Source organism: Ovis canadensis, chromosome 3 (assembly GCF_042477335.2).
Source record: "Ovis canadensis isolate MfBH-ARS-UI-01 breed Bighorn chromosome 3, ARS-UI_OviCan_v2, whole genome shotgun sequence".
In the NCBI taxonomy this organism is placed as follows: domain Eukaryota; kingdom Metazoa; phylum Chordata; class Mammalia; order Artiodactyla; family Bovidae; genus Ovis; species Ovis canadensis.
In genome coordinates, this window is record NC_091247.1 from 198,961,921 (window position 1) to 198,989,344 (window position 27,424).

Sequence of the window (27,424 nt, forward strand, 5' to 3'; positions counted from 1 at the left end):
GTAACGGCCTGCGAAGTTAGGAGCAGCACCTGCTGTCTGCCCTTGACCCGGAGACCGGCTTCCCCTCCGGAAGCAGCTGTGCTCCAACCTACAGCCCGCGCTCGCTGGATGATGCGGAGCTCCACCAGTTTCCCTGCCCTCCGCTTCCTCGAAGTCCGTCCCGCCTCTCATCTGCTCTCAGCCAATTTCGCATCTCCTCTGCGAGGTGGGCCGAGCGCCGAGCAATCGATGCCTCCTCCCCCGCCCCGGGAGCCGCCATTTTGGGGGGAGGAGAAACACTAGTAGGGGCGGCAGCGGCTCAACGGGATGTCGACTGGCTTCTGCTTTTCTTGCCAGCGCTGTGGAGCTCGGGCAGAAGCCTCCATCGGGGCCACTCCTCCGCCTGCCTCTCCGGAATGAGGCCTAAGTTCCCGCACCGGAAGGCCCCCTTTCTCCTCCAAGAGTAAGTAGCACCAGGCGGCGCAGCGCGCCCCCGCGCGCCCTCCTGTCAGTTACCCCGCGCGTCCCCGCGGCCGCGCGCCCCCGCCCCTCCCCCTCCCAGGCTGGGCGCTCGGCGCAGACTCGCTTGTTTGTGTCTGCAGGAGCCCAAGAAGAGGCCGAAGCCGAGACGATGCCTGGGAAGCTGAAGGTGAAAATCGTGGCCGGGCGCCATTTACCAGTGATGGACCGAGCTAGTGACCTGACTGATGCCTTCGTGGAGGTTGGTGCAAGGTCCTGCCCCTCCAAACACAGGGAGCGCCAAGCCCTGTGAAGGATCCTAGCCACCTCGCCCGCAGTCCCTCAGCCCGTTCCCCGCCCACCGGCCTGCGGGGTGCGGTGCTTGGCCAGCCCTCCCTGGAGAGCTGACTGCTGAGACTGCAGCCCTTGTAATGGGTGCACGGCTCGCAGGCGTCAGCGGCACGCTCAGCCGCGAGGGAAGGCTGTTACTGCTGTGTCTGCAGGGGTGACCCTGATGTCAGGACTCCTAACAGGCCACCCGCCAGTCAGGAGATCCCAAGGCGTGGCCAGGCGGCCACTGAAACACACACACAGACACCCACAGCCACCCTTCTCTGGGGGGAGGGTGCCTGGTTTTTTAATGTTAGAGTGATGGAGATGTTTAAGAATGTAGATACAGTCTGTTATGGACACGGGAGAGCTGCAAGGCGATATCCTCTTTAACATAGTGATTTCTGAATCATCAGTGCAAGTTCTGAAACCCAAGTGTAACACTTTTCTGCTCTTGTATAGACTGGTAGGTCTGATGAGCTGTTTCAGGGTAATTTAGTGCCTTGAGGTAGGAAGCCAATTAAGTGCCATGGGTTTAAATTGCAAAATTGCTTTTTAAATCTAATGATTAGTTTAAAACTCATGCAAATTAGCACAGGCCTGGGGCGCGGAAAGTTAATAATCCAGAGTCTGAAAGAAGCCTAGTAATACTGTAATAAAAAATTGTCAGGACGAGCCAGAACATTAGAACAGTAATTGTTTGGGCTATTAATGCTTCAAGTTGATAGATACATGATACAGCCTGATTCCATCTCAATATAAAATACTGTTCACGGTCCCTAAAGATTCTCTAACCTAGTCAAATATTGATACAAACATTGACACAAACATTGACAGTCTCAACTTCATTTTTATTTGAGAAACAGATACTGAGTATGTTTTTGGGCCAGATGATAAGTTATGGGGTTGCACGGATTGCAAAAGCATAGTCTTTGCTTTCAGGTATATCAGAGACTGACCTGCACAATTTAGGTTAATAAATAGTAGCTGACATGTGTTGAGTCTTTTTATTGCCAGGTCTGTGCTAAGTATTTTTCAATTGTTAGTCTTTATATCTTAAATTTTAGTCTTACATCTTAGTCTTTATATCAGATTTCCCTGCGAGCTCAGGCATAAAGAAGCTGCATGCAGCGCAGGAGACCCGGGTTTCATCCTTGCATTGGGAGGATCCCCTGGAGAAGGGAATGGCTACCCACTCCAGTATACTTGCCTGAAGAATTCCACGGACAGAGGAGCCTGGAGGGCTACAGTCCGTGGGTTGGCAGAGTTGGGCATGAGTGCACAACTAACACACAACCCAGCCTTTATATCAGTCTTACTGTTGTATTGTTAGTTTCCCATTTACAGTGGAAGTGCCAGAAGGACACAGTAGATTGGTTTGTTTTAATAGCATATGGACTTTTGTTTCCAAGCAATATATACATATAATCAATTAAAACATATCTGAAAAGAATCATGATACCTGAGAAATGCTATGAAGACTTGCTGGTACAAAGGAACCTGGCAAATTCAGGAGCCAGGGGAAAATGTTCTGAGATAACATTTGCACTGTCAACCTGTATTGACTGTTTTTACAATTAAAAATGCTTTACAACTTGAAAAAAGCCTAGGAACACTAAATAATTTGCCAGAGGTAACTTAACCTTGTATTTCTCCATAGCCTTGTGGTCTGTTGATCCACTGTGCTCATACTGCCATTCCAGACAAGATGATGCGTGTTTCTGTAGACTCTGGAAACTTAATTCTGTCTCTGAAGGTTGAGGGGGTTTTCCTAAAAAAGAGACATTGGAGCTAGGCTTTGTAGAATATCCAGAATTTTCCAGGCAGAGTGTAAAGGCGCAGAACATCAAAGGCACAGAGTGGGATACGTGGTGTGTGAGGAGACCAACTTGGTTTGTGATGTGCTTGGTGTCAGAAGGGATATGTGGGTAGTGGAGCTTTGTGGGGGTTAAAGCTAGAAAGGTAGGTTTGCGCCAACCTCATTTTTTGTATTAAAGGCATTTTCCTGTATTTTGTGAGTGTAGGGTAGTCTGGGGAAGTTTTTCAAGCAGAAATGAAATAAGATTTTTCTATTAGGTTGTTTCTTTCTAGGATGACTTGAATGGTGATGTTATTGATAGACTGGATAGATGAGAGACGAGGCAGGGAGATCAGTTGAGAAGGTGGTAAAATTATCCAGACAATGTGTGCATGTTTAGATGATAGTGGGAATGAATTAAAGGAGAAAGATTTGAGGGACGTTTCTAAGGTAACATTCTCAGGCCTTGGAAACAAATGGTGTTTGCTGGAGAAGGAGGAGTTGGATTTAATGGTGACTCATTCATTCCTTCTTTCAGCAAGTAGTTACTGAGTGTCTGCTGTTTCCCAAGCCTTGTGGTAGTCACCAATCTAGCTGCTGTGTATGTGATAGTGAATAAAATATTCCTGGTTCCTGTTTTTATGGACTGTATATTTTGGTGGGAGAACCAGACGTTAAAAAGTAAAGGAAAATTAAATTTATAATTAGAAATCATGGTGAGAGTCATGAAAGAAAAGTGATAGAGAATCTCAGGAGGTTTACCTTCATTGTTCACCTGAAATTACCACGACATTGTTAATTGGCTGTATGCCAATCGAAAATAAAAGGTTTTAAAAAAAATTAAATACCATGTACTTGTACCCTTTTCGAAGTAGTAGACTGTTAAAAGTTTAATTTTGTATAGTCACTGTCCTGGAGTAAAAAAATAAATATATGCAGATACACTTTTCTAATTGTCAGTAACTATTAAAAAAGAAGAATCATCTCTGGAACTTTAGGTTGGATTATCAAGGGAGGCCCCCGAGAAAGTGCCAGCTAGCCACAGACCTGCTGGATGAGAAGGAATAGCTGCTTGGTAGTGGTGGCGGTGGCGGTGGCGGTGTATGTGTGTGTAGTAGAGAGGCTGGAGGAGAAGAAAGCCTCAGCAGAGGGAAGATCCTGAGGATTTGCTTATTTCAGGAAGTGAGGGAAGAGATGTGTGCTGGCAAGTAGTAAGGGAAAGAGCGAGTGCTGTGAGATAACACTGGACAGTTAATCAGGGAGCCAATTGTGCAGGATCCTAGAGGCCATGACTGAAGTTTGGCTTTGATTCTCAGTTCAGTGGGAAGCACTTATTAAGATGAGTATTTCTGTTACTGTCTGGAGAATGGACTGCAGAGGGGAAAGAGCAAAAGCAGGCAACTAGTTAGATTTCATAATAGTTCAAAAAAGAGATCGTGAGGGTCAGGGTGATGGTTTTGGTAATAGAAGTGGATGGATTCCAGATATACTTTGAAAATAGACAGTAGAGGACTTGGTAGGTTGGAGTAGGGGCCCGGGAAAGGAGACGTCAAGATGATTCCTAGCTTTCTGGTGTCACTGGAGTAATTTTCTCAGTCTCCATGGGATTCGGAGAGATTGACTGAGTGGGTTGAGCATAAGCTTCCGTTTGGGCATGTTCAGTTTGAAGTGTCCTTGGGTCCTTTAATTGGAGTTATTGAGGAAAAAAAGGTTGGATTTGTGAGTATGGTGTTTTGAAGAGAGGTATGAGTTAAAAATAAGCTCCCACAGTCCAGTACTTCTCAACTCTGTGAGGCCCAATCTCATGTTTATATAGCAGGTATTTTGGAATCTTCCCTTTACTATCTTTACATGCTTAGAATTCTAAAGAATCAATAGAATGCTCTAACTGTAATATGATACAGAATAAAAGTATTTTATAATATGTATTTTAATACAGACATACTTGTTAATGACCATAGTAGAAGACATGAAGTAGTCAGATTGAGTCCATGATAGTTATTGAGGCTTTGTGTATATCAGATACTGTACGGGCTATAGTACAGCATGCAAGGATAGAGCAGTGAGCAAAACAATTTCTGTAGTCATGGAACTTAGGTTTTAGTAGGAGGAGAGTTAATGAGGAAAATTGTTAAGTAAGAGAGACACTATGCAAGGTGGTGAGAAGTGCCCCACGTGGAGAAAATAAAGTGGGGATTCAGGATAGCAAATACCTCACCTCCATGTACCATCTCCTGCACACAGCTGCTCCTCGCACAGAGTGAGACGGCTGTGTAGTGCTGGCATCTCAGATGGCCCTTCACGGCCATAGGTGATCTGCTTTTCCAAAATAGTCAGCTCATGGGGAAAAAGTTGTCCACTCATTTTCACAGTAGTCATATTTCTTGACAATTATGTATATTAAAGTGAGTGTATATTTAAACCACATTACAATACTTATATTTGTAAAACTGAGTTAGGTTCTAGGTTGGTTTTTGACCCATCTGGCTATTGGTGGGGACATTTGGTAGTCTTGACATGGAAGAAGTCTTCATTGTTGGGGACTGTCTCTTGAATTGCAGGACACCTAGCATCTCTGCCCTTCTTCGCTTAATACTACTACTGTTTGTCCCAAAAATACCCGCTGGCAATTTTTAAAGTTCCATTAGAAGTTAGTTCTGTCCCTTTTGCAAACCACTGACTAAGGGGGAGAGAAGAGGGAGCAAGAAGAAAGATGGATCCTTGAACGAATTTGACATTAAGAATTTATTAGAAGTTGAGGATGGTGGGAAGGAAACATACCGTCAGCCAGTGATTTTAGGAGAGAACCAGGAAAGTAATGTCTCAGACGGCACTGACACTCAGGAGGAGTGACAAGGCCAGAAACCCATACTGTAGTAAAGCGAGTACACAGGAGGGCTTCCCAGGTGGTGCTAGTGGTAAAGAACCCACCTGCCAAGACAGCAGACATAATAAGAGACCCAAGTTCGATCCCTGGGTTGGGAAGATCCCCTGGAGGAGGGCATGGCAACCTACTCCATGGGAGAATCCCATGGACAGAGGAGCCTGGTGGGCTACAGTCCATAGGGTCGCAGAGTTGGACACAACCGAAGCGACTTAGCACACACGCACTGTACATGGGAATAAGGAAGTAGGGGTGGCATGAATAGGCAACTGTTTCAAGAAACAGGCTGTGAGGGGAGAGGAGAAATAGTGTGATATTGAGGGGTATGCAGCTTTTAGTACTTAAAAAAGGAATTAGAAGATATTGGAACATATTTGTGTGCTAGTAGGAATAATCCAGCAGAAAGGGAAAGATTAATGCAGGAAAAAGGGGATAATGAAGGATTACGGTATAATAAAGGGATACATTGTATGGGGTAGACTCTAAGCACTTTATGAATGCATAGGAAAGGAGCATAATGAAGTCTGGGCTGGTGATAAGAAGCCTTTGTGCTGGACTGGAAGGATGGTAACATTTCCACAGGCAGAGAGGAAAAGGGAGCATTTTTTGGATGAATAGGACAAACTTGATAAAAGTAAAAGGAGGGGATAGAGCACATGTAATTGAAAAGAGGGTTCTTGTTGAATAGAAGTGGGAAATAAAATTTGGCTGAGTAAAGGGGATACGGGCCCCCTGGTGGCTCAGATGGATACAGATTGCCAAGTGGTCTGAAAAGGATGGGGAGAAGTCTGTAAGGTGGATGCTCTCTTAACCAGTTTCTACCAGCTGACTCATTACGGTCTCCAGTGCTCTGCATTTCTGCCGTAAACACATTTTTGAAGACCTCGTATCATTAGATTCTGCTCCAGTGTGCCTGTTTTTCCCATCAGTTTTGATATATTACTAAGAGGCAGTTGTGTTTATTCCCTACCCTGTTTATGCCAACTCCATTTGTTATTGTTATTTGTTTAAACCTCATACAAATCAGTGATTTAAGTGGGATGATGAAGTTGATAATGCTGTGTAAAGACTTATGGATACAGTTGCTAAAAATTACTCCTGAATTAGATGAAGATTTTAAAATGAGTATTCTCTATCCATAGTATTTTTACCAGCAATTTTAAGTCTACTGCATGAAAAAAAAATTATTTGTTTATGTGGCTGCGCCAGGTCTTTAGCTATGACATGTGTGATCTAGGTCCCTGACCAGGGGTCGAACCTGGGCCCCCTGCATTGGAAGTGTGGAGTCTTAGCCACTGGACTACCAGGGAAGTCCCTCTACCACATTATAAGGAAACGCAAACTGGCAAACACAGATGATACATTATGAGTGTTGTTTACGCAAAAAAGATGCCACAGAACTATCAGCAGTGGATCCTTACTCAAAGATGAGGCCTTTAGTCTTATGATAAAAGATAGAGAAATGAATATTTGTTTTCCTGTTTTATTTGAAAATGTTTATTGCTTGTATCATTTTTAGTTATTATCTGATCTAACCAGATTATTTGACTGACTACTCAGCTATTGGTCCTGGTTGTATTGGTTGAGGGAATTTCTGCTGTGTATGATGTGAGGCTTTCAGGAAGCCAGTGAAGACCAAGTAGTACTTAAAGATGATTATTAAATGAGAGTCTCCAGGATGAATGGGATGGCATTCTGTACAAGGGAAGTGTCAATCAAAATAAATCCCAGTATTAATGTGCATGTTACAAACTGTTCTGCGAAACTACATTATCATTTTGTGTTTGCCCAGGAGCCTTTGAAGGAACTGGGAGAGGAAAAGAAATAAATATTTAATGAGCATCTTCTACCAGACATTTTGCTAGGTCTCTACATGCATTATCCTGACTAATGCTTACAGCAACTCCTCTTTTCAGAGGAGGAAGCAGCTTTAAATAACAGGTTAAATAACTTTCTCAAGGTAATTTAGCTAATGAGTGGGGAAAGAGAATGCCTTTACCTTACCAGGGAATCTCGTTAAAATCCCTGATGTTCTGTAGCTAAATGGTGAGGCATTCATTTAATTGCTGAGTAATAAAATCTCCTTTGAATTAAATAAGACCAAATGAACTCTGATTCTTCTTTAGTAGGTGGGGAATCACCGCAATGTTGGCAGAGTACCCGCTCTAGCCTTTTTCTTCAAAAATCTTTTGTTCGTTTAGAGTAGTATGGGGACTATTAGATTTTTACATAGATGGAATGGGCAGTTGACCATCCTCCCCCCGGCCAAACCCGCCCCCACCCCAAAAAAAAAGCATGTTATGGCACTATACTGTAGTGAGACAGAACTTAAGAGAGTGCAAAAATCATAACTTAGGGAATGATATGCTGGTTTTTGGCAGTTGAGCCAAAACCCTTGGGTACATTTGGCTTTTGAATGGTGTTGAATGGTATTATGAATCCTAATGATATTTTACTTCAGATAAAGTAGTTTTTAGGTAAATTAAAAAAGAAATATTTATTTGGTATTTTGAATATTGAAATGAAATAAACGTTAGAGAAGTAGTAAGCATGCTTCTTCTGAGGGGTCTTTTTCCTCATTTCATTTCTTTTACATTTGTGATTTAAAAGTAAAAAGATAGTTACACAGTAATACAGTTGGCCCCTTCACTCCCCTGGGGTCTGCTTCCTTGGAATCAACCAATTGCAGGTAGAAAATATTTGGAAAAAAAAATTCCAGAAAGTTCCAAAAAGCAACACTTGAATTTTTTGTGTGTGGCAGCTATTTACATAGTATGAGCTTCCCAGGTGGCGTTAGCGGTAAAGAACCTACCTGCCATTGCAGGAGACATGAGACAAGGGTAAAATTGAATCCCTGGGTTGGGAAGATCCACTGGAGAAGGGAATGGCAACCCAATAGTCTTGCCTTGAGAATCCCATGGACAGAGGAGCCTGGCGGGCTATAGTCCAGAGAGTCACAGAGTCAGGACTGAAGTGAATTAGCATACATATATGTTATATTTACAGCTATTTACATAGCATTTTGGAGAAGGAAGTGGCAACCCACTCCAGTATTCTTGCCTGGAGAATTCCTTGGACAGAGGAGCCTGGTGGGCCACAGTCCATAGGGTCACAAAGAGGACACGGCTGAAGTGACTTAGCACACAGCTTCAGCCGTGTCCTCTTTGCGACCCTCTGGACTAGAGATGATTTAAAGTGTACAGGAAATTATGCACAGATACTGTACCATTTTATATAAGGGACCTGAGCATCCACGGATTTGGATATCTGGGGGTTGGGGTAGGGAGGAGTCCTGGAACCAATACCTGGGTACTGAGAGACAACTGAGCATGAATAACTCCTGTAACAAAAGATCCAGATACTCAGAAGGAACCCTGAAAGCCCCGTACTTCTTACAGCACTGAACCGTGTCATCTGCTCCCTTATCAGTTCCTTCTTCAGAGATCATTGCTGTCTCTTTTTTGGCATGTATCTATCTACTCCTCCCTCTAAAAAAAAGCAACTTTTACATATCATGTTTCTTGGTTTTTTTCAGTTATTATGCCATGGACATACTCCCCTCACAGCATATATAGTCAACTCCGTTCTTTAGTAGGGGGTATGTGATTTAGTCCCTTTCTTGTTGTCACTAGGTTTTTGTGTATTTTTTGGAGGAGGAGCCACATGTGAAAGTACTTCTTTAGGATAAATTCCTGGAGGTGAATCCAGAGTTCTATAATTTGAATCTAAACAGAGTTTTTGCCATTTGAATTTAGTTTTATTTTTGATGTTTTTGACTTTTAAAATAGCCCATTTAAAAAATAGGTAACATACATGCATGTCAAAATTCAACAGGTACAAAATGAGTCGACCTCTCGTTGCCTTTCCTTCAGCTGATCTGTTTCATTCTGTTCAGCGGCCTCTGTTAACATTTGTTGTGTGTCCTTCCAGAAATAATCTGTGCACATACAGGTATGTGTCATATGCCTTATGACATTTTGTCATTTTTTTCCTCCACAAAGAATGCTATACACACTGCCCTGCAGTAGAGATGTATCTTAGACATTGTTCCTTTTTTTAAAAAAAATTTTAAATTCAGTTTATTTTGGCTGCACTGGGCTCTTTGGTTCAGCACACAGACTTCTCTGCTTGCAACACACGGGCTTAGTTGTGGTATGTGGGATCTTAGTTCCCCGACCAGGGATCAAACCTGGGCCCTTAGACATTGTTCTGTACTAGTGTTTGGGGAACAGCTTCATTTTTCTCTTTAGCACTGCATCACGCAGCTTTCCCATACTTGATTTAGCCAGTTCCCAACTGATGGACATCTAGGTTACTTCCAATCATTTGCCACCATAATGCTGCTTGTATGTGTCCTTGTGCATCTCTGTATGAATTTAAAGGGTATGGGCATTTAACATTTTGATAAATGTAGTCAGATTGCACTTTGTGAAGATGGTTCAAAGTTGCACTTAGAGCAACAAGAGTATGAGTATGAAACTTTTCACTCACACTTTTTTCAGACTTTTTGACCTCTGCCAGCCTAAGTGGTCAACATGGTTTAGTTTGTTTTCATCTTTTGATACATTAAAAAGACATCTATGTTTCCATTTCTTTGGATTTCCTATTTTCAGTTGGTTTATTGATCTTTTTCTTACTGCTTTGTAGGAACTTGTTAGAAATCAAGGAGATTAGCTGTTTGTGACATGTTTGGCAAACCCTTTTCCTCAGTTTCTTATTTATCATAGTCCTTACCATGGCTGATGGAGTAGGAAATGGCAACCCTCTTCAATATTCTTGCCTGGAAAATTCCATGAACAGAGGAGCCTGGCTGGCTACAGTTCATGAGATCTCAAAGAGTGGGACACGACTGAGCAACTAAGCACGCTCACCATGCAAGAACTTACTATTTTTGTGTAATTTCTTAAACTTTTTCTACCCTCTGACGCAACTACCTAGGTACAAAATGGTAGGTATCATCCCTGATAATTCAAATTGTATGATAAAATGTACAGAAGATAATGACCATAGTTTTGGGTATTTTGCTTTTAGAATATTTTCTGGACTGATTAAATATTAATGTCTGCCAGTATTGTAATACCAAAAGTAGGATTGTAAGTCAGGGAGGAAAGGAGATTTCATGGGTAATCTGACTGAACCAGCATTTTCTAAGTATCTACAATATGCAAAATTCTTTACTGTGTATTGGGATAAACCTTTAGTGAATTTTGAGGGTGGGAGATACATACTGGTGAAAACTGATAGAATTGGGAAAGAGCTTGGCAAGATCAAATTTAGGAAAGATGAGACAGTCTAGGAAGTAGTTTCTTATCTTTTTTGCTCTTAAGCTTCCTGACCGCTTCTCAAGTCCAGTCTGAGGTTTCACAATCTCCATTCTTTGTTAGAAACGTCCCAGGGATTTAGCCTGCTTTCCATCTTCTTCATTTCCTTCTTATTTACTTTTTCTTTTTGATTTAGTGCCTGCCAAGACTGAGTGTGAAACCAGATAGACTCCCCATCCAACCCTTTTTATTGTCCCCTAATGTAGGAACATAAAACCCTTAATGACTATAGTTTATTGCTGATCACTGATGCTGGGAGGGATTGAGGCAGGAGGAGAAGGGGAGGACAGAGGATGAGATGGCTGGATGGCATCACGGACTCGATGCACATGAGTTTGGGTGAACTCCGGGAGTTAGTGATGGACAGGGAGGCCTGGTGTGCTGCAATTCATGGGGTCACAAAGAGTGGGACACAGCTGAGCGACTGAACTGAATTGATGTATACATAAGTAAAGATGTTTAAAAATAACAAATATGAGGAAGTAAGAAAATAGAGGAGTGTATGTTACTAAGTTCTTGTAATAATAGTCTGTAGTTCTGGATTCCCTTGATGAGCTGGTAAGACAGCTGTCCTTTTTACCTTCTGATTTTGTTTTGCTGGTCCTCCACCCTTAAGAGGCTTCCCTGGTGGTGCAGAGGTTAAAGCGTCTGCCTGCAGTGTGGGAGACCTGGGTTCGATCCCTGGGTCGGGAAGATCCCCTGGAGAAGGAAATGGCAACCCACTCTAGTATTCTTGCCTGGAGAATCCCGTGGATGGAGAATCTTGGTGGGCTACAGTCCACGGGTCGCAAAGAGTCGGACACGACTGAGCGACTTCACTTCCCCTTCCCACCCTTAAGACTTTGCTCTTTTGTTTAAGCTCCTGTTTAGTGAAGGCTGTGTTGAGTACTTCCTCCATACGGAGTTGGTGGTGGATTAGCCACTAAGTCATGTCCCACACTTGTGACCTCATGGACTGTAGCCCACCAGGCTCCTCTGCCCTTGGGGATTCTCCAGGCAAGAATACTGGAGTGGGTTGCCATGCCCTCCTCCAGGAGATCTTCCTGACCCAGGGATCGGCAGAGCTAGTCAAACAGAACAGTGGGCGAGCCCTTGTTCCCAGGTGTAATCATCTATCAATTTACCTAAGCCTATCCTGTTTTCTCCCCTTTCGTCTCAGGGATAGTTGTCTTTTTCCCTCCTGCATGGTTAATCTTCCCATTGCTTAGCTGATGTTAAATTTTATTTTTAGTCACATTTTTGATCTTTATATTTGAATTGTTTCTTATTTGTTTTTAGGTAAAATTTGGTAATACCACCTTTAAAACAGATGTGTATCTCAAGTCCCTCAACCCTCAGTGGAACTCAGAGTGGTTTAAATTTGAGGTAAGTTTTTAAATGTCAGCATCTTTTGTGTGTGTATTTTTGGTATGACCCTTTTTTCTCCCCTCCCCAGGAATGATTGCACTACTTTTTATTCCAGGTATTGTAGTTTTTCTACACCAGCAAAATATTTCCTATGTGTGTGCTCAGTCACTCAGTTGTGTCTCTTTTCGGCCCCGTTGGCCTCTGCCCATGGGATTCTCCAGGCAAGAATACTGGAATGGGTTGCATCTTCCAGGGCATCTTCTCAACCCAGGGATCAAACCTGCATCTCCTGCATTGGCGGGCATATTCTTTATCACTAGTGCCAGCTGGGAAGCCCTAGGAATATTGAATTTTCCAAAAAATTATGTTACAGTTTAGAAAAATGGTGTATGAATAGGAGATCCCAGGTTAAAAAGGTATTATTATATTGTAATAATTGTAATGATTTTCCTCTGGATTTTAGCATATACCAAAAATCACTTACAAACTGTGTACAGATTAAAAGTTTTTGAATTTTATAAAAATATATCATAAATATTACCATTTTAACCATTTTTAAGTGTACAATACAACAGCATTAATTGCATTTACCTGCATACAATGATATGCAAGCATCACCACTATTTCCCAAACTTTTTGGTCACTTCAGAGAAACTCCTCATTCAGCACCAACTCCCTGTGCCCTTCTCTCCCCTGCCCCTTGTAGCCTCTCATCTACTTTCTGTCTCTGAATTTGCCTGTGTAAGTATTTCATAAAAGTGGAATCATAAGTATTTGTCCTCTTGTGTGTGGCTTCTTTCACTTAACATGATGTTTTCATGGTTTATCTGTGTTGTGCAGTGTGTATCCAAATTTCATTTCTTTTTATGGCTGAATAATATTCCATCTTATGAACATACCATATTTTGTTTATTCTCATCTGTTGTTGAACACTTGGATTTGTTTCTGCCTTTCGGCTGTTGTGATTAATGCCACACCAGTGAACACTGGTATACAAGGATCTGTTTGAATCTTTGTTTTCAGTTCTTTTGGGTATATACCTAGAAGTGGAGTGTGAGTCATATGGTAATTTCTGTGTTTAGCTTTTTAAAGAACTGCCAAACTTTTCCACAGTGGTTGCACCATTTTGCATTCCCACCAGCATGTCTTGAGAGTTTCAGTTTTTCCATATTCTTGTCCATATTTATTTATTTTAAAAATGTAAGTCATCCTAATAGGATAATTTAATTAAAAATTATCCTATAAATTATATAAATTATTATATAATTTTAATGTGCATTTTTATTATGAATGAGGTGAGTTTGATTTCTTATGGCTAAGGCTCATTTGCATTCTTTTACTTTGAACTGTTTCATATTTTAACCACCAAAGGAAGATACTTAGATTTTGGAGGTAGACTTCACCAGACTTGATGACCATTTTAATACAAAGAATATAATGTGAGGTGGTATCTCACTGGTTTTCTTTTGCATTTCTCTGATGACTAGTCTCTCTACCTTTATTTACAGATAAATCTGTACGATTTATTTTTTCCCAGAGATAAGTAATCTTTCACATTATGCATACATTTATGGTAATGAAGATTTTTATTATAAGATTTTTATTATACTTTTATTATAAGATTTAACTTTTAAAGTATCCTTTTTTAGGTGGATGATGAAGATTTACAAGATGAACCTCTCCAGATCACAGTTCTTGACCATGATACGTACAGTGCAAATGATGCCATCGGTAAAGTGTACATTGACATTGATCCTTTACTCTACAGTGAGGCTGCAACTGTCATCTCAGGATGGTTTCCAATTTATGATACCATTCACGGTAAGCAGTACATTTTAAGAAAATAAGTCACAATGTTTTTTTGAAAATTAATTCTTCAAAATTATTTTTGGGTGTGCCGGGTCTTTGTTGCTGCATGGGCTTTTCTCTGGTTGAGGTAAGCGAGGGCTTCTCTGTTGTTATGCAGCATGGGCTCCAGGTGCCTGGGCTTCAGTAGTTGTGGCTCGCGGGTTCCAGAGCTCGGGCTTAGCAGTTGTGGTGCATGGACTTGCCCTGGGTGTCATATGGGATCTTCCTGGGCCAGGGATTTGAACCCATGTCCCCTGTATTATCACTGGGCCACCAGGGAAGTCCTCACGGTCTTTTAATTTGTCTTAAAGACTTTTGTGCTTAACTTGTTTTTTTAAAAAATAGGGCTTTTGTTTTAATAGACATGTGGTAGTATGTATTGTTGGTAGAATTGTAACTTTTCTGACCATAATTTGGAATAATGCTTGCTGAATTTGTGCAATAATAAGCAAATACATCATTTAAAAATCATCTAATATTAGTACTCTGTTTCTAAAACATACTTTAAAGTGAATGATTTTGAAACTTTTCTGCATAAACATTCTTGAAAGGAATAAAAGTGTTCAAAGGCTTTTTGTTAACTAAAGTAAAGTTCTCAAAGTATGGTCTAGGAACATCTGTATGTCCCTAAGATACTTTCATAGGCCCTGCGAAGTGAGATAAGAACTGTTTTTGGCATGATACTTACATGTATGTCATTTGCCATTTTTAGCCTCATTTTCTTAAGAGGGTACAATGGAGCTTTCTAGAGGTATCTTATGATAATATCATGTTACCACACACTGAATGCAGAGCAGAAATGAGAATCTAAATATTTCATTAAGTTATGCACTATAGAGGTTCAAAAAAATGTAATGCCACTCTATCGTTAAACATTTTTTTGTTTTTCAAAATATAGTTATTTTTATAAAAATGTTTATTTTGTCATAAGTGGATTTCCTGTTAGTTTAAATGAAGTAATAAGTAAATATTTTTCTGAATTTTCAGTTTAAATTTGTAACGTGTTAAATATTGAAGATAGGTTTTGACTCACATAGACAAAGACTCTTTGAGATCCTCAATAGTTTTTGAGATTAGAGGGGCCCAGTGATCAAAAAGTTGAGAACCACTAACCTAAAAATAATGTCATCTCTTTAAAAGGGCAGATGGACTCATAAGAAACTGGCAGATACTTCTGCCTACAGTCTTGCACTTTTCTGCCTATTTTACATTTTTGACCTGGCAATTCCATCGATAGTAGTTTATTGTAAGAAGGTAAGATATTTGATGAGATTTGTGTGTATTGTGACATTATTCATATTCTGTATTTTTACTGATATTTAAAATAGTAAAATAAGTTGGGAACAGTATTTACTTAAATAGAGCATCTATAGAATAAAAATAGGAAACAAGGTTAGCATTGCTATTATGACTGATACATTATTTTAAAATCATTAATTGGCATTTATTTGCTGATTATTTAATTATACTTTATCTTCTAAAGGTATAAACTTGATTTTCCTTTTGAAATTACAGGTATCCGTGGGGAAATCAACGTAGTTGTCAAAGTAGACCTCTTCAATGATTTAAATCGATTCAGGCAGTCATCATGTGGAGTCAAATTCTTCTGCAGTAAGTAAATATATTTTATTACTCATTTGACAGGAAATTTAATACATTTATTAATAAATATGAGAAATTTTGTTAATTTATACATATTTATATTAATAAATACAAAAAATGTATTAATAAATGTGTTAAATGTAAGAAATCAAATTAATATTTCAGAAGGCTAACAGAAAACCTGTTATACTTTGGTCTTAATGTCAAAGAGAAAATTGCTAGTTTTTCAGAACTAATTGCTGTAGCTCTGGAAACTTATTTTAAAGTAGATGATAGCCAATTTTTCACAAGTTCATAGAAAGTTTTTTCTAGAAAAGTCCAGTAGGGCATGTCTGTGCATGTAGTTGTCATGACGATGTCACTGTGGCCTGCAGGGAGGCTGCCTTTGGCTGTTCGCACTTCCCTGACTTCTCTAGTCTCTATGCCAGCCTCCGCCCAGGCCCACAGAGCGTGATTAGAGGGAATCACATTAATCACTGCTGGTTACAGTACTTAACACCATTAGAAAGAGTAACAGCTGAAGATTTTTGCATCTTTTTCCAAAGTTTTAAAGAAGAATCCATGTGTTAATGAGAGAATATTTACTTAAACCTTATGTTTAGTGATATTGGGTTTGAGGTGGAGAATTGATTGGTAAAGCACTACATAAGAAATATCTAAGAATGACTGGAAACAAGATTGAAGATAAAGGTGAAAAGTTTTTTCCTGCAATGCAACAAATTAATTCAGCCTTAGAGAAATTAGATATGGGAATGCAAAGTATGGTAGTATTTGGTACAGTCTTTACTCAAAATGCAATAATTAAGGGAATAAACCCAAACTGAAATATAGAGAATGAGCCCACAGTTCATCTAAGCTACATGTTGAAAGAAAATCAGTGTATTCTTAAACTGGGTGTGAGCCCATGTGTAATATAAAACATTGTGATATAAAACAGCTGATATACTGTATTTGAACGTAGCCTGCACTATCTTGACGTCAGCAGGTAATCAGTGGTCAGAGACAACACGAGGGGAGAGAACTTGTTGCACTTTCTCAATCAGTGAAGACAAATCCCATTAATATCTACATTTGGAAAACATATTTGATGAGGCTACATGTGTGGAATATTCAGACCTAATTCAAATAGGTTGTTCAAAATGAAACAATATAGATGTGGAACCATTTGTGGTGGATGGACATGTATATCTTGCAGAAGTCTCACATGGCTTTAAAAAGCAGAATTATTATTTAAAAAGCATAATTACAGGACATTAACTTATAGAGAAGATTGCAAGCTACTCATCTAGTTTGAGTTTTACTCTTGTAAAATCTTAAAATAATTTTCACATATTTGTCTTATTCTATAAAAATTAATATTTTCTTGCCTAGTACTGGAGAAGGCGATGGCACCCCACTCCAGTACTCTTGCTTGGAAATTCCCATGGACAGAAGAGCCTGGTAGGCTGCAGTCCACGGGGTTGCAAAGAGTCGGACACGACTGAGTGACTTCACTTTCACTTTTCACTTTCATGCATTGGAGAAGGAAATGGCAACCCACTCCAGTGTTCTTGCCTGGAGAATCCCAGGGACAGGAGAGCCTGGTGGGCTGCCGTCTATGGGGTCACACAGAGTCGGACACGACTGAAGTGACTTAGCAGCAGCAGCAGCAGCAGCCTAGTACATTTTTTTTCATAAATTAGAACAAGTTATTTTTGTCAAATGTGTAAAAGATCTGACTGTAATTAAGCTTTGAATAACTGTCACAAAAAAGAAAGATCCAGTGGCATTTTATGCTGGTATAGGATGCTGAAAGATAGGAGTGGAGTACCATGGTACTCTCCAGAACGACATGAGCATCTACAGGTATGGAACCCTGCAAATGCCATGAAATGTGGGGTCGCAATTAAGCAGTTCTGGGCAATTCATAGCCAGCCTGAACTAATAAGGTTGAAAACTCCTAAATAGTTAATTTCAAGGTACATGAATGGCTTGATACTAATGACTCCACCGCAAATGGCTCCATGTCAGTGTTGTTTGATTTTGAACAGCCCATGTGAATTAAGTGTAAATACACCACACATATAGCCTCATCAGGTTTGTTTCCCAGATGTTGATATTAATGGCATTTTTTTTAATTGGTTAAGAAAGTGTGAATTCTCGAATTCTCCCCTTTTTGATAAATCCAGGGAGCTTTGTTATTCTCAGTACTGAATGAGTCTGTTAAGTAGTGTAGTGGCTACTGAACCAGTTGGCCCTGGAGCCATGGATTATTAGGAACTACAAACCTGTAGGACTTCTCAGATTAAGTCAGAAAGGTAATGGTTTGATTTTTGAGCCTTCATCATGAGGTGTTCAGAACTTTTTAAAAGGGTTTCCAGTAATTAGAAGTTTTTGGTATTCATCATCTGCTTTCTGATTTTTTGTATAATACCTACTTAGCTCAGTTTAATTTTGACTTTTTAAATATTTTGTATTGAATACTGTTTAAGATGGTGTGAAGCTGTTTTCTATATTATAAAAATAAGGTTTTTATCTACTATGCCATTATATGAGAAAGGTGAGAAGCCTCATGAAAGAAAATGATTGTTTCTTTTTTTTTTTTGATTGTTTCTAAGAATAATCATTAGAATCAATAGAAGAGACTGTTTGATTGGAAGTAGTATTATGATTACGCTGAGGTTATCACAGTAAAAGATGTTCTTGTAGTGTGTATCCATAAGGTAAGAACTAGTTGTGCATTTTTAAAGGGTTGAATTTAACTTTGTGATAAACGGAGCATAATGAATGATTTTCTTTAACAGCAACATCTATTCCAAAGTGCTATAGAGCTGTAATAATTCATGGATTTGTAGAAGAACTTGTGGTCAATGAAGACCCGGAGTATCAGTGGATTGATCGAATTCGCACGCCAAGGGCGTCAAATGAGGCCAGACAGAGGCTCATTTCTTTAATGTCAGGTATTTGAGAAATAATAATGATAACATCATGGCTGATTGACTTAATCCTCCAAAATTCTTCACTTCCTTTTGACATGTTACTAAAACTTTACAATGAAGACTATGAATTGTAACTGTTTCCTTATCCTTGGCCCCATTCTGCTAAACACACGTGCATTATTGTCTTATAACAAGAAGAAATCTGAATCAGAAGCTTATGGTTCCTTTTTATCTAGGTGATGAAAGGAAATTGTGCTTATGAAGTGGAATAGTGGGAAGCAGTTTTCCTCCTTTGAGTGTTTATTTGTAGTCAGAGCTTAGGTGATCTCTCTGAGGCTTTTTGTTTGTGGGCTTGCTTAGTTACTTCAGTGTTGTCTGACTCTTTGCGAGCCCATGGATGGCAGCCCACCAGACTCCTCCCCACCAGACTCCTCTGTCCATGGCATTATCCTGGCAAGAATACTGGAGTGGGTTGCCATGCCCTCCTCCAGGGAATCTTCCAACCCAGGGATTGAACCGTTGTCTCCTGCGTAATAGATAATTTTTCTTGTCTTGTGGGCAGATTCTTTACTGCTGAGCCACCAGGAAAGCCCCTAGGCTTTTTGTTTAAATGTCTTTTCATAGTCCTTCTCTGACAATTTATACCTCCTTTAATCCCCTACTCCCCTGCCACTCTTACCCATTAATTTATTTTCCTTTGAAGAACTTATTTCCATCTAAAGTTTGTTTTTATATGTATGTGTGTGTGACTGCATATGCACACACACACGCACATACATTCATTCTCTCATATATATCAGATAATACATATATTTGTTATTAATAAACACAAATATGTTTATAATAAATTTGCATATTTAAATAGAAATAGATATATTTATAGTTATTAATTTATTAAGTATATTAACATGTACATATTTATAAATTTTTAATATAATTGATACAATTTTAAATATTTATAAATATTTAATGTTTGACTGCATATGCATATTATAGTTAATATGTTACTGTTAATATAATAATTTAATTATATGTTTTATTGTATTTAGTCTACATATTAAGAAATCATATATAATTTATTATATTTTTATATATTAGAGTATATTATGTGCTGTATATTCTATGTATTTTATTTATATTATATGTAATACTTGTTTACTTGTTTTTTATCTGTTTCTCCCCCTAGTATGTAAATGCCACTAGTTTTAGGGCTTTATCTTTCTTGTTCCCCTCTGTATCTCTAGCACAGAAGAAAAGAATGCCAGGCACACAGTATATGGTGAGAAATTATTTAGTAAATGAATGTACGAATGAGTGAACCTTACTTAGCACATCTGTAAAATGTAGCTAATAATATCTTACCTCCTTAACTATAGGAGTATGTATCAGGTAATCTTCTAGGTTACCTTCAAGTTCTCAAAATCTGTGATTTTCCTGTACTCTTTCAAATCACCACCATACCCAGCTTTGTGTTTTGAAACATACAGATAAAAAGCTGAATTTTCTTCCCTTTTTTGTAGGTGAACTGCAGAGGAAGATTGGCTTAAAAGTACTTGAAATGAGAGGAAATGCAGTTGTTGGGTACTTACAGTGTTTTGATCTGGAAGGCGAATCTGGGTTAGTGGTACGAGCCATAGGAACAGCGTGTACGCTGGATAAATTAAGTAGCCCAGCAGCATTCCTTCCTGCATGTAATTCCCCGTCCAAAGAAATGAAGGAGTAAGTATGAATTGATGAATTGTTCTTATGGAGCTTTTTATCTTTTGCTTACATATTTTCATTTGATTTGAAACATTTTAGTAGAGTTGTTCAAAATACAGTTTTTCCTGTGGCAATTTTACTTATCAGAGATGACTATCAAAATTTGAAACTTAGATCTTCCTAGTACTTTTTATACTGTCTTGTGAAATTCATATTAAGTAATGTATAATTAAACTTGTTCTACATCTTTAGGCCCTGTGTACCTAAAGCATAAAATGAACGTTTATGCATTGGGGGGAATTTTACTTGTTGTATGGGAAATGCTTAATACCTTATACCTTGTAATCCAATTATGCCTATTATTAGCAACATAGTATAGAAAGCAGGGAAGACTGACCTGTTCGGGAGTCTCAAACTTCAGTGTCTACAGAGGTCAAGCAATTTATATAAGTAAAGTAATTGGGTATAATTAAATGGTGAATACTGGGACTGCATAGAACAGATGTTGGCAAACTTCTATAAAAGACCAGATAGTAAATAGATAGTAAGTGTTTCATGTACTGGACATATAGTTTTTATCTTTGTTTATTAAAAAAAATGAAAGGAATTTGGCAATTTTGACCTAAAGGAAGTTAGAGTCTCACATTAAAAAAAAAAACTCCATCTGATCCAACAAAACATTTCTGTTGGCTTGATTTGGCTTATGTGTCATCATTTGTGCTTAAGGCAGAGATTCTCAACGTGGTGGTGCTATCGAGAAGGAATACTTGAAATGAAAAGTTTCTGTTGTAATGTTTGGGGTAAAGTGGATGATTCTGTTGGAGACCAGAAATGCTGCCTGTTCTGCAGAGCAAGGGACAACTCTATACAACAAAGACTTGTTCTATACTAAAAATACTGATAGTATTTCCACTGAGAACCATTGCTCTGGAGATTCTTGTAGATCACAGGTCAAAAAACTTTTTGGTAAATGACCAGAATGGGAATAGCGAGGACTCAACTTTGCTGTTGTTGTATGAAAGCAGCCGACAATAGTTTGCAAATGAATGGGTGTGTCTTTCGTTCCAATAAAACTTACTTATTTTGAAAATCGGATGGCAGGATGGATTTGGTCTGTACTGTGTAGTGTGCTGACCTCTGACTTTCATCATCAGGGAGTCAGAGTTCTGTAGTCAAAAAACCCAAAATGTTTCCTAGTTCAGCAGTAGAGAGGTTGCCTAGAAAGCAATCACAATGTTTTTTCAAATAGTCTTTATAAAGGTGAAGTTTTTCTCTTTGTCTCAACTCTTTTTAATTATTTCTGCTGACCTTTAGTTATTTGAATTAAATTTTAGTCACAAGAGGGAGGACAGTGTTGTGTATGCGACCTGATTTTATTTAGAAGTATTGATAAGTATAATTGTTTTAAATAAATTGAGTGAATTTGCTTTATATTCCATTTAAAATATGTCTTAAAAAAGGTATAAACTACCTTGTTCTATAGATAAAGTCAGATGGCAGGTATAACCTTTTTGGGGATTGAGATTTTTTTCTCTTTCCATAGCAAATTTACTTGAAGACCTGGGTCCCTCCTCCTTCCGCCACCCTCCTGCTTTATCTGTACTGTCTGAACGGGCCTGGCCTTTGCAACTGTGATGTCTGAAGTTTTCCTCTTTTCACTAAATTACTTAGTGGAAAGAAAGCTGCAGTACCTGTTGTTGTCCTAAAATGATATGTGGGTAGTAGGGAACTACATTTTGCCTGCATTCAGGGAGAGTTCCATTTATGGTAAACCTGAGCTTGTCCAAGTTTTCTCTTTTTCTAATTTTGTTGCAGCCATTTGCCTTAAATTTTCAGATATCACACCATGAAGAATTTAAGTGGCTTCATTAAGATTTTCTGATGGCATCTTATTATTTAAGTCATGTTATTATTATTATTTTTTTTAAAAAAACACTTTCAACCAGCTTCTTTGTCTTTTTGATAAAGAATTAGTTTGGGTGCTAGTTTAAAACTGTTTTATGAGTCATCTGATTGTATTACTTTGCTATTTAATTTTAACTTTGTTGATTCTAGACAGGAATTTGATAAAGGTAATTTGGATTATGTTCTTGCCTGAATGGACTTAATGTTAAGAAATACCACTAACATATTCTTGTAAGGCAACCTTTCATATAAGACCAATAAGAATTAGGGCTCCAAGAATACATTATGGTGATGTTCCCTCCACTGTGCTTGGATTTTAATTCGATGTCATAATTTGAACATTTAATAGTGTTCATTTTATTTTGCTTTTATTAACTGTGTGTTCTACTCCATCAGTTTGTTTTCATTTCAGATGTTTAGTACAGAGTATAAATCTCTTTGGTGTTTCCTAGTTGAACTATCTTAATTGTAGAAAGTGCATTTAAATATGATTTGTCAATTCCATGGTGCTGCTGCTGCTGCTAAGTCGCTTCAGTCATGTCCTTACTTTTTTTAAATTTTTTATTTTTCTTACTTTTTTTTAAAAAGTACTTTTTAGGAGCTTTTAATTATAGTTTCTCCTCTGTATGGCACTGATTCTTAGACTTTTTAACTCCATTAGTCTCTTGAACAGAGAAAGAAAAAAAATAAAACCTCACTTAGTTGCTTGTATAGAAATTGGTCACCCAGGAGATATTTGATTTTTATCCGTTAAACACTTAAAAATTTAAGGTAGCAACAAAAACAGAAACATTTGTCCTACAGTTAAAGCAGTGATATTTTCAGAAAGTAGATGGTCTGTAAAGGACCACTGTTGCCAATTAATGAGAACTCATGTTTGAATCTTGACAAATTGTGATTGTTGGGAATGTTCACTGGGCAATGGAAAAGGAAGAAAGGCCAGGAAAAGTTGGGCTCTTAAACTACTATTAATTTGAATTCTAAAAAATGGGAGCATGAGAGCTTTTCAGAGTATAGTCACTTATTTGTTTCTCCCCATTGTCCGTAAGGGAAGGAACTGCACAGTGAAATAATTGATTATATGAAGTCCAGGATTCTTAATTATATAATATGCCTTTTTTTTTCTTTTTGGCCATCCATTGAAACTGTGCTCTTTCACCTAAATTTCTTTGAAAATTTTAAATGTCATAGATGAATGTATATCTGTGTATCTGGTCCAAATATGTATCTTTACATGTACGTAGATGTGATCTATTGCAAGATATTAGTTGATATCCTACAAAGTTTCAATTCAGAATGTAGTTGAAATAAATTCTGTTTAAGTTTAAATAATATTTTCTGTTTGAAAGTTACAGAAGAGTCATTTATATTGTTTAATGTTTTTATTTTTTTGAAAGCAGTGTTCCTTTGCTTTGTTTTGTTCTTGTTGTAACCTGGTTTTAAGGTAGATATTTGGTGTGCAGAAATATGGATGATTGGGTATACATATATATACATTCTATTCACTCATTTATCTTTATGCTGTCATTTTTCATATTTTTATGTACCCTAGTCTTTATATTCTAGACAGAAACAGTTGTTATTAAAGTTTCTTTATAGAAAAATATAATTATATTAGCAATTATTCATATCTCAGTTTCAAAGGTCATGTAAGAACTTCATATTTGACTTTTCAGTTTTATTTTCTTCCTGAAATACTGTTCAGTAAGCTCAGTGATGATCAAAATAATAACAGGCATTTTAAAGTAACTGAAAATCCAAATCACAGTCTTTTTCTTATTTAATTCCACTGACAGTTCTGCTTGCTGTTTTTCTATTCACAGTCATAATTTATTAATCTGATTCCTAACAAATTAATATCTAGCTCTTCTTTTTTATCTTAACTTATTTTGTGCATGCTAGGGATTAAAAAAATAATTCCTCTCCCTTAGCTAAAGCTCGTTTGAAACTGTTTTAACATAACTTTGCTATCTGTTGTATGTATTGTTTTCTTTTCTTCCACTTTGACCACAAACTCCCTCAGGTCTCCGCTGGTTCATCCTCCAAGCCATGGATGCCGCTCGACTCACAACAGCCCAATTCACACTGCTACTGGCTCACGACTTACTCAGAACTTCTCTGTGTCTGTTCCCACTCTCATCTATACTGGTACGAGACTGCTCAGACTCCAGAGCTGGGGAAGCAGGCCACGGGCAGAGTGGCTGCAGAGGGCAGGCAGGCAGGTAGCGTAGGCAGGCCCCGCTAGTCTTTGCTTCCTCCTTTTCTTACTCCTAGTCCAGCGGCAGTGAAGAATCCTGTATTTAGCCGCCGCAGAGGCTCTAACTACATGGAAGTGAAAGTGTTCTTCCAGCTTCCAAAGTCTCTTCCATAGATCCTCTAAGAACCCTATCTTGTGTGTGAGTGTGTGTGTGTGTATATATATATATATATATATATATATATATACACACACATATATATACACATACATATAGATACTGTGAGTTTTGGGAGAATCTTCCAGTATGTATTTTTGCTGTTATTTCTGCATTAGAAATAGCAATCGAAATGAAATAGCTGCCAAAGCTTCCAATTTGCTTATTTTCTTTATGTACAAAGCTTGTTATAGTAGGGTCTGTTTCCTTCTGTGGAAGAGAGCTATTGGAAAACAGGTAAGCGACTCTTGTGCATAAAATGTGATGTCTCTGTGTAACTATATTCATTTTCCACTCTGCTGTGTTTTTAGCTGTGGCACTCTTGATGCTATAGGATAAGGAAACATGTTTTATTCCCAAGATATCTGTGTGTGCAAATATAAAAACTATTGTGAATATTTACACACACCATTTGCAGTCACCATTTTTTATTTTGTAACTTAAAAAAGCATTGTTTGTTTGAAAATATTTTTAATCATGTATTTATCCTTTTTGTTTATTTCTTCTTTGAATATTTTTTTACCCCTTGAGTCTGCCATTTCATGCTTTTTTGCTTTTTCCCTTGGCTTATTAACTGTTTCAATGCAGATAATTACTTATCTGGAGAATGTTGAATGGTTAAACAACAGTTGGATGCCTTTGGCCTCAGACCCAGCTCCACACTTAAGAAATGACTACTGGCCCTGCCCCAATCCTTTCCTGGTGTTTGGATCATGCTGCCTCTGTCAGGTCCTTTGGCACATGATTGCTTAATATTTCTCCACCTTCTTCTGGCAGGATTCCCTTCAATGAAGATCCCAATCCCAATACTCACTCATCAGGACCCTCAACCCCTCTGAAAAACCAAACTTATTCCTTTTCACCTTCCAAGTCCTACAGTCGACAGTCCTCTTCTTCTGACACAGATTTGAGTTTGACACCCAAAACTGGTAAGGCACTTCCACTCACCTTTTCTTTTTTTCTTTTATTTTCCAAATTTGTTTTTTGTTCCTTATTAGCTTTCCATCCAAGCCTTTCTTCCTGTTTTTGGCATTTAAGTTAAAAGCTAATGGAAATACTGATCATTTTCAGTGATTACAATTAAAATGTGAAAACTTTGTATAGTTCAGAAGTTATTTTGTTCAAAGCATGACATTTTGTTGATTTAATTATAGTTTAGATATGAAGTTGAGGATTTATTTTTGCATGTAGACATTTTTCATTTCATGTTCAAATTAAGAGGAATAACATCTCAAAGCATTTGAATAGAAAGTAACACTAGTAGCTTGTAGTCCAATTCCTCATGCAGTATAAACAGTTTGAATTCATTGTTTCTATTTTGAAATTTAATTCTAAGATTTTATTATGAAAAAAACCGTTAAGAACAGCTGATATTGTTATACTGGAGCATATATATTTATTAGCTTTTATTTTAAATGTTTGGTTTTGCTAGTTATATTCTCTAGGTTAGAAAATAGCATTTATGCTTTACTTATTTTTGCATATTTCTCAGTGTATGACATTTATAATTTTTCCCTCTCTTTGTATTTTGCTGATCTCTCAGTTTTGTGAATATGTTTTATGATAAAAATTGATTAATGAATCAAATTAGTTTTTTATGCCTTAAAATAAAATTAGCTTATTTAAATCATCAAATTAATATTCTTGAGAAAAATAAAAGATAAATGAAACATTTAAAAGTTAATCATTTGCAGTTTTTGCAAATGGCATGTTTGGGAGTTTCCTTGACAGATTGAGGAAAACATTTTGCCTAGTTCATGTGTTATTTTTAATTTGTAATCTTTAATAACTGTTTTTATGTTAGACAAGAAATTTAGAACGACCCCAGATTTTATGAAAATAATGAGAAGAAATCTAATTCTAGAACCAGTGCTACTTTCAAAGTAAAGATAGGGTGTTTTTAAAAAGCCTGTGGTCATAATATCTGGAGAAGGAAATAACAACAGACTCTAGTATTCTTGCCTGGGAAGTACCATGGGTGGAGGCACCTGGCAGACTAGGGTCCATAGGGTCACAAGAGTTGGACATAATTTAGTGACTAAACCACCACCACCAGACACAATATTATTTTTTATAAATATAGTCACAAAATATAAATAAGATAATTATTAATACCTAATTCTTTGAAAAGCATTACTTTATTTTTACATGTATAACTGTGAACAACAACAAAAAAATGTGATATTTGATAGTAATGGATGCTGTGGAATGTAGCATCTTAACCATATTGGTGTCATAAAAACAGAATCATTGAAATTGTAGGGAAGTGGGGGTGTTTTGTTTTTTGTTTTTTTTTTTTAAATTTTGTTTTTAAGTAAAGTATAAGATTCTGGCTTTGAAATTCATAATATCAAAACAATAAGGACGTAGCATAACATTTGATGAGTAGTTTTCTTAATTTTTTGAGACTGTCCACTGCTTGTTCATTTTTGTATTCCAAGCCACTTTTCAGTATTCCTTATCTTTTTTTGGCCATGCTACAAACACATTTTTAAAAGTATTTTCCTTTGTCTTTCTGTTTCTTTTTAATTCATCAGGAAAACCAAATCTAATGAAGATTGTCAAGTAATAAATTAACCAAACCAGACTTATATTCCCTTAGCTTTTTAGTAGGCAATCAATTGTGTTATCAATGAAAACTTTTTTCTATTTTCTAGCTCCAAATTTTTAGTTTTTAAAAATTCATTTACAAAAAAAGTATTGTTCTCATGTATTTCTATATAAGCTGCCTCTAAGTAAATTATTTTGTTTTGCCTGTAATTATTCACTACATCGGAGAAGGCAATGGGCACCCCACTCCAGCACTCTTGCCTGGAAAATCACATGGACGGAGGAGCCTGTTAGGCTGCAGTCCATGGGGTCGTTAAGAGTTGGACGAGACTGAGCAACTTCCCTTTCACTTTTCACTTTCATGCATT

The 27,424-nt window shown here is 37.9% G+C and overlaps 1 protein-coding gene across 11 annotated transcripts in view; it reads left to right on the forward strand.

Annotated features, from left to right (window-relative positions):
• Window positions 1-236: 236 nt before the first annotated feature.
• C2CD5 (C2 calcium dependent domain containing 5) overlaps window positions 237-27,424 on the forward strand; it is an 87,909-nt gene continuing 60,721 nt past the window's right edge. For all 11 annotated transcript variants that reach the window (XM_069581213.1, XM_069581215.1, XM_069581217.1 and 8 more), the window contains exons 1-8: window positions 237-442; window positions 582-700; window positions 12,050-12,136; window positions 13,768-13,939; window positions 15,482-15,577; window positions 18,352-18,507; window positions 20,007-20,205; window positions 25,284-25,435. In XM_069581213.1, the coding sequence (XP_069437314.1) occupies window positions 611-700; window positions 12,050-12,136; window positions 13,768-13,939; window positions 15,482-15,577; window positions 18,352-18,507; window positions 20,007-20,205; window positions 25,284-25,435 (952 nt within the window). In that variant the 5' untranslated portion in view covers window positions 237-442; window positions 582-610. The remainder of the gene's footprint in view (window positions 443-581; window positions 701-12,049; window positions 12,137-13,767; window positions 13,940-15,481; window positions 15,578-18,351; window positions 18,508-20,006; window positions 20,206-25,283; window positions 25,436-27,424) is intronic.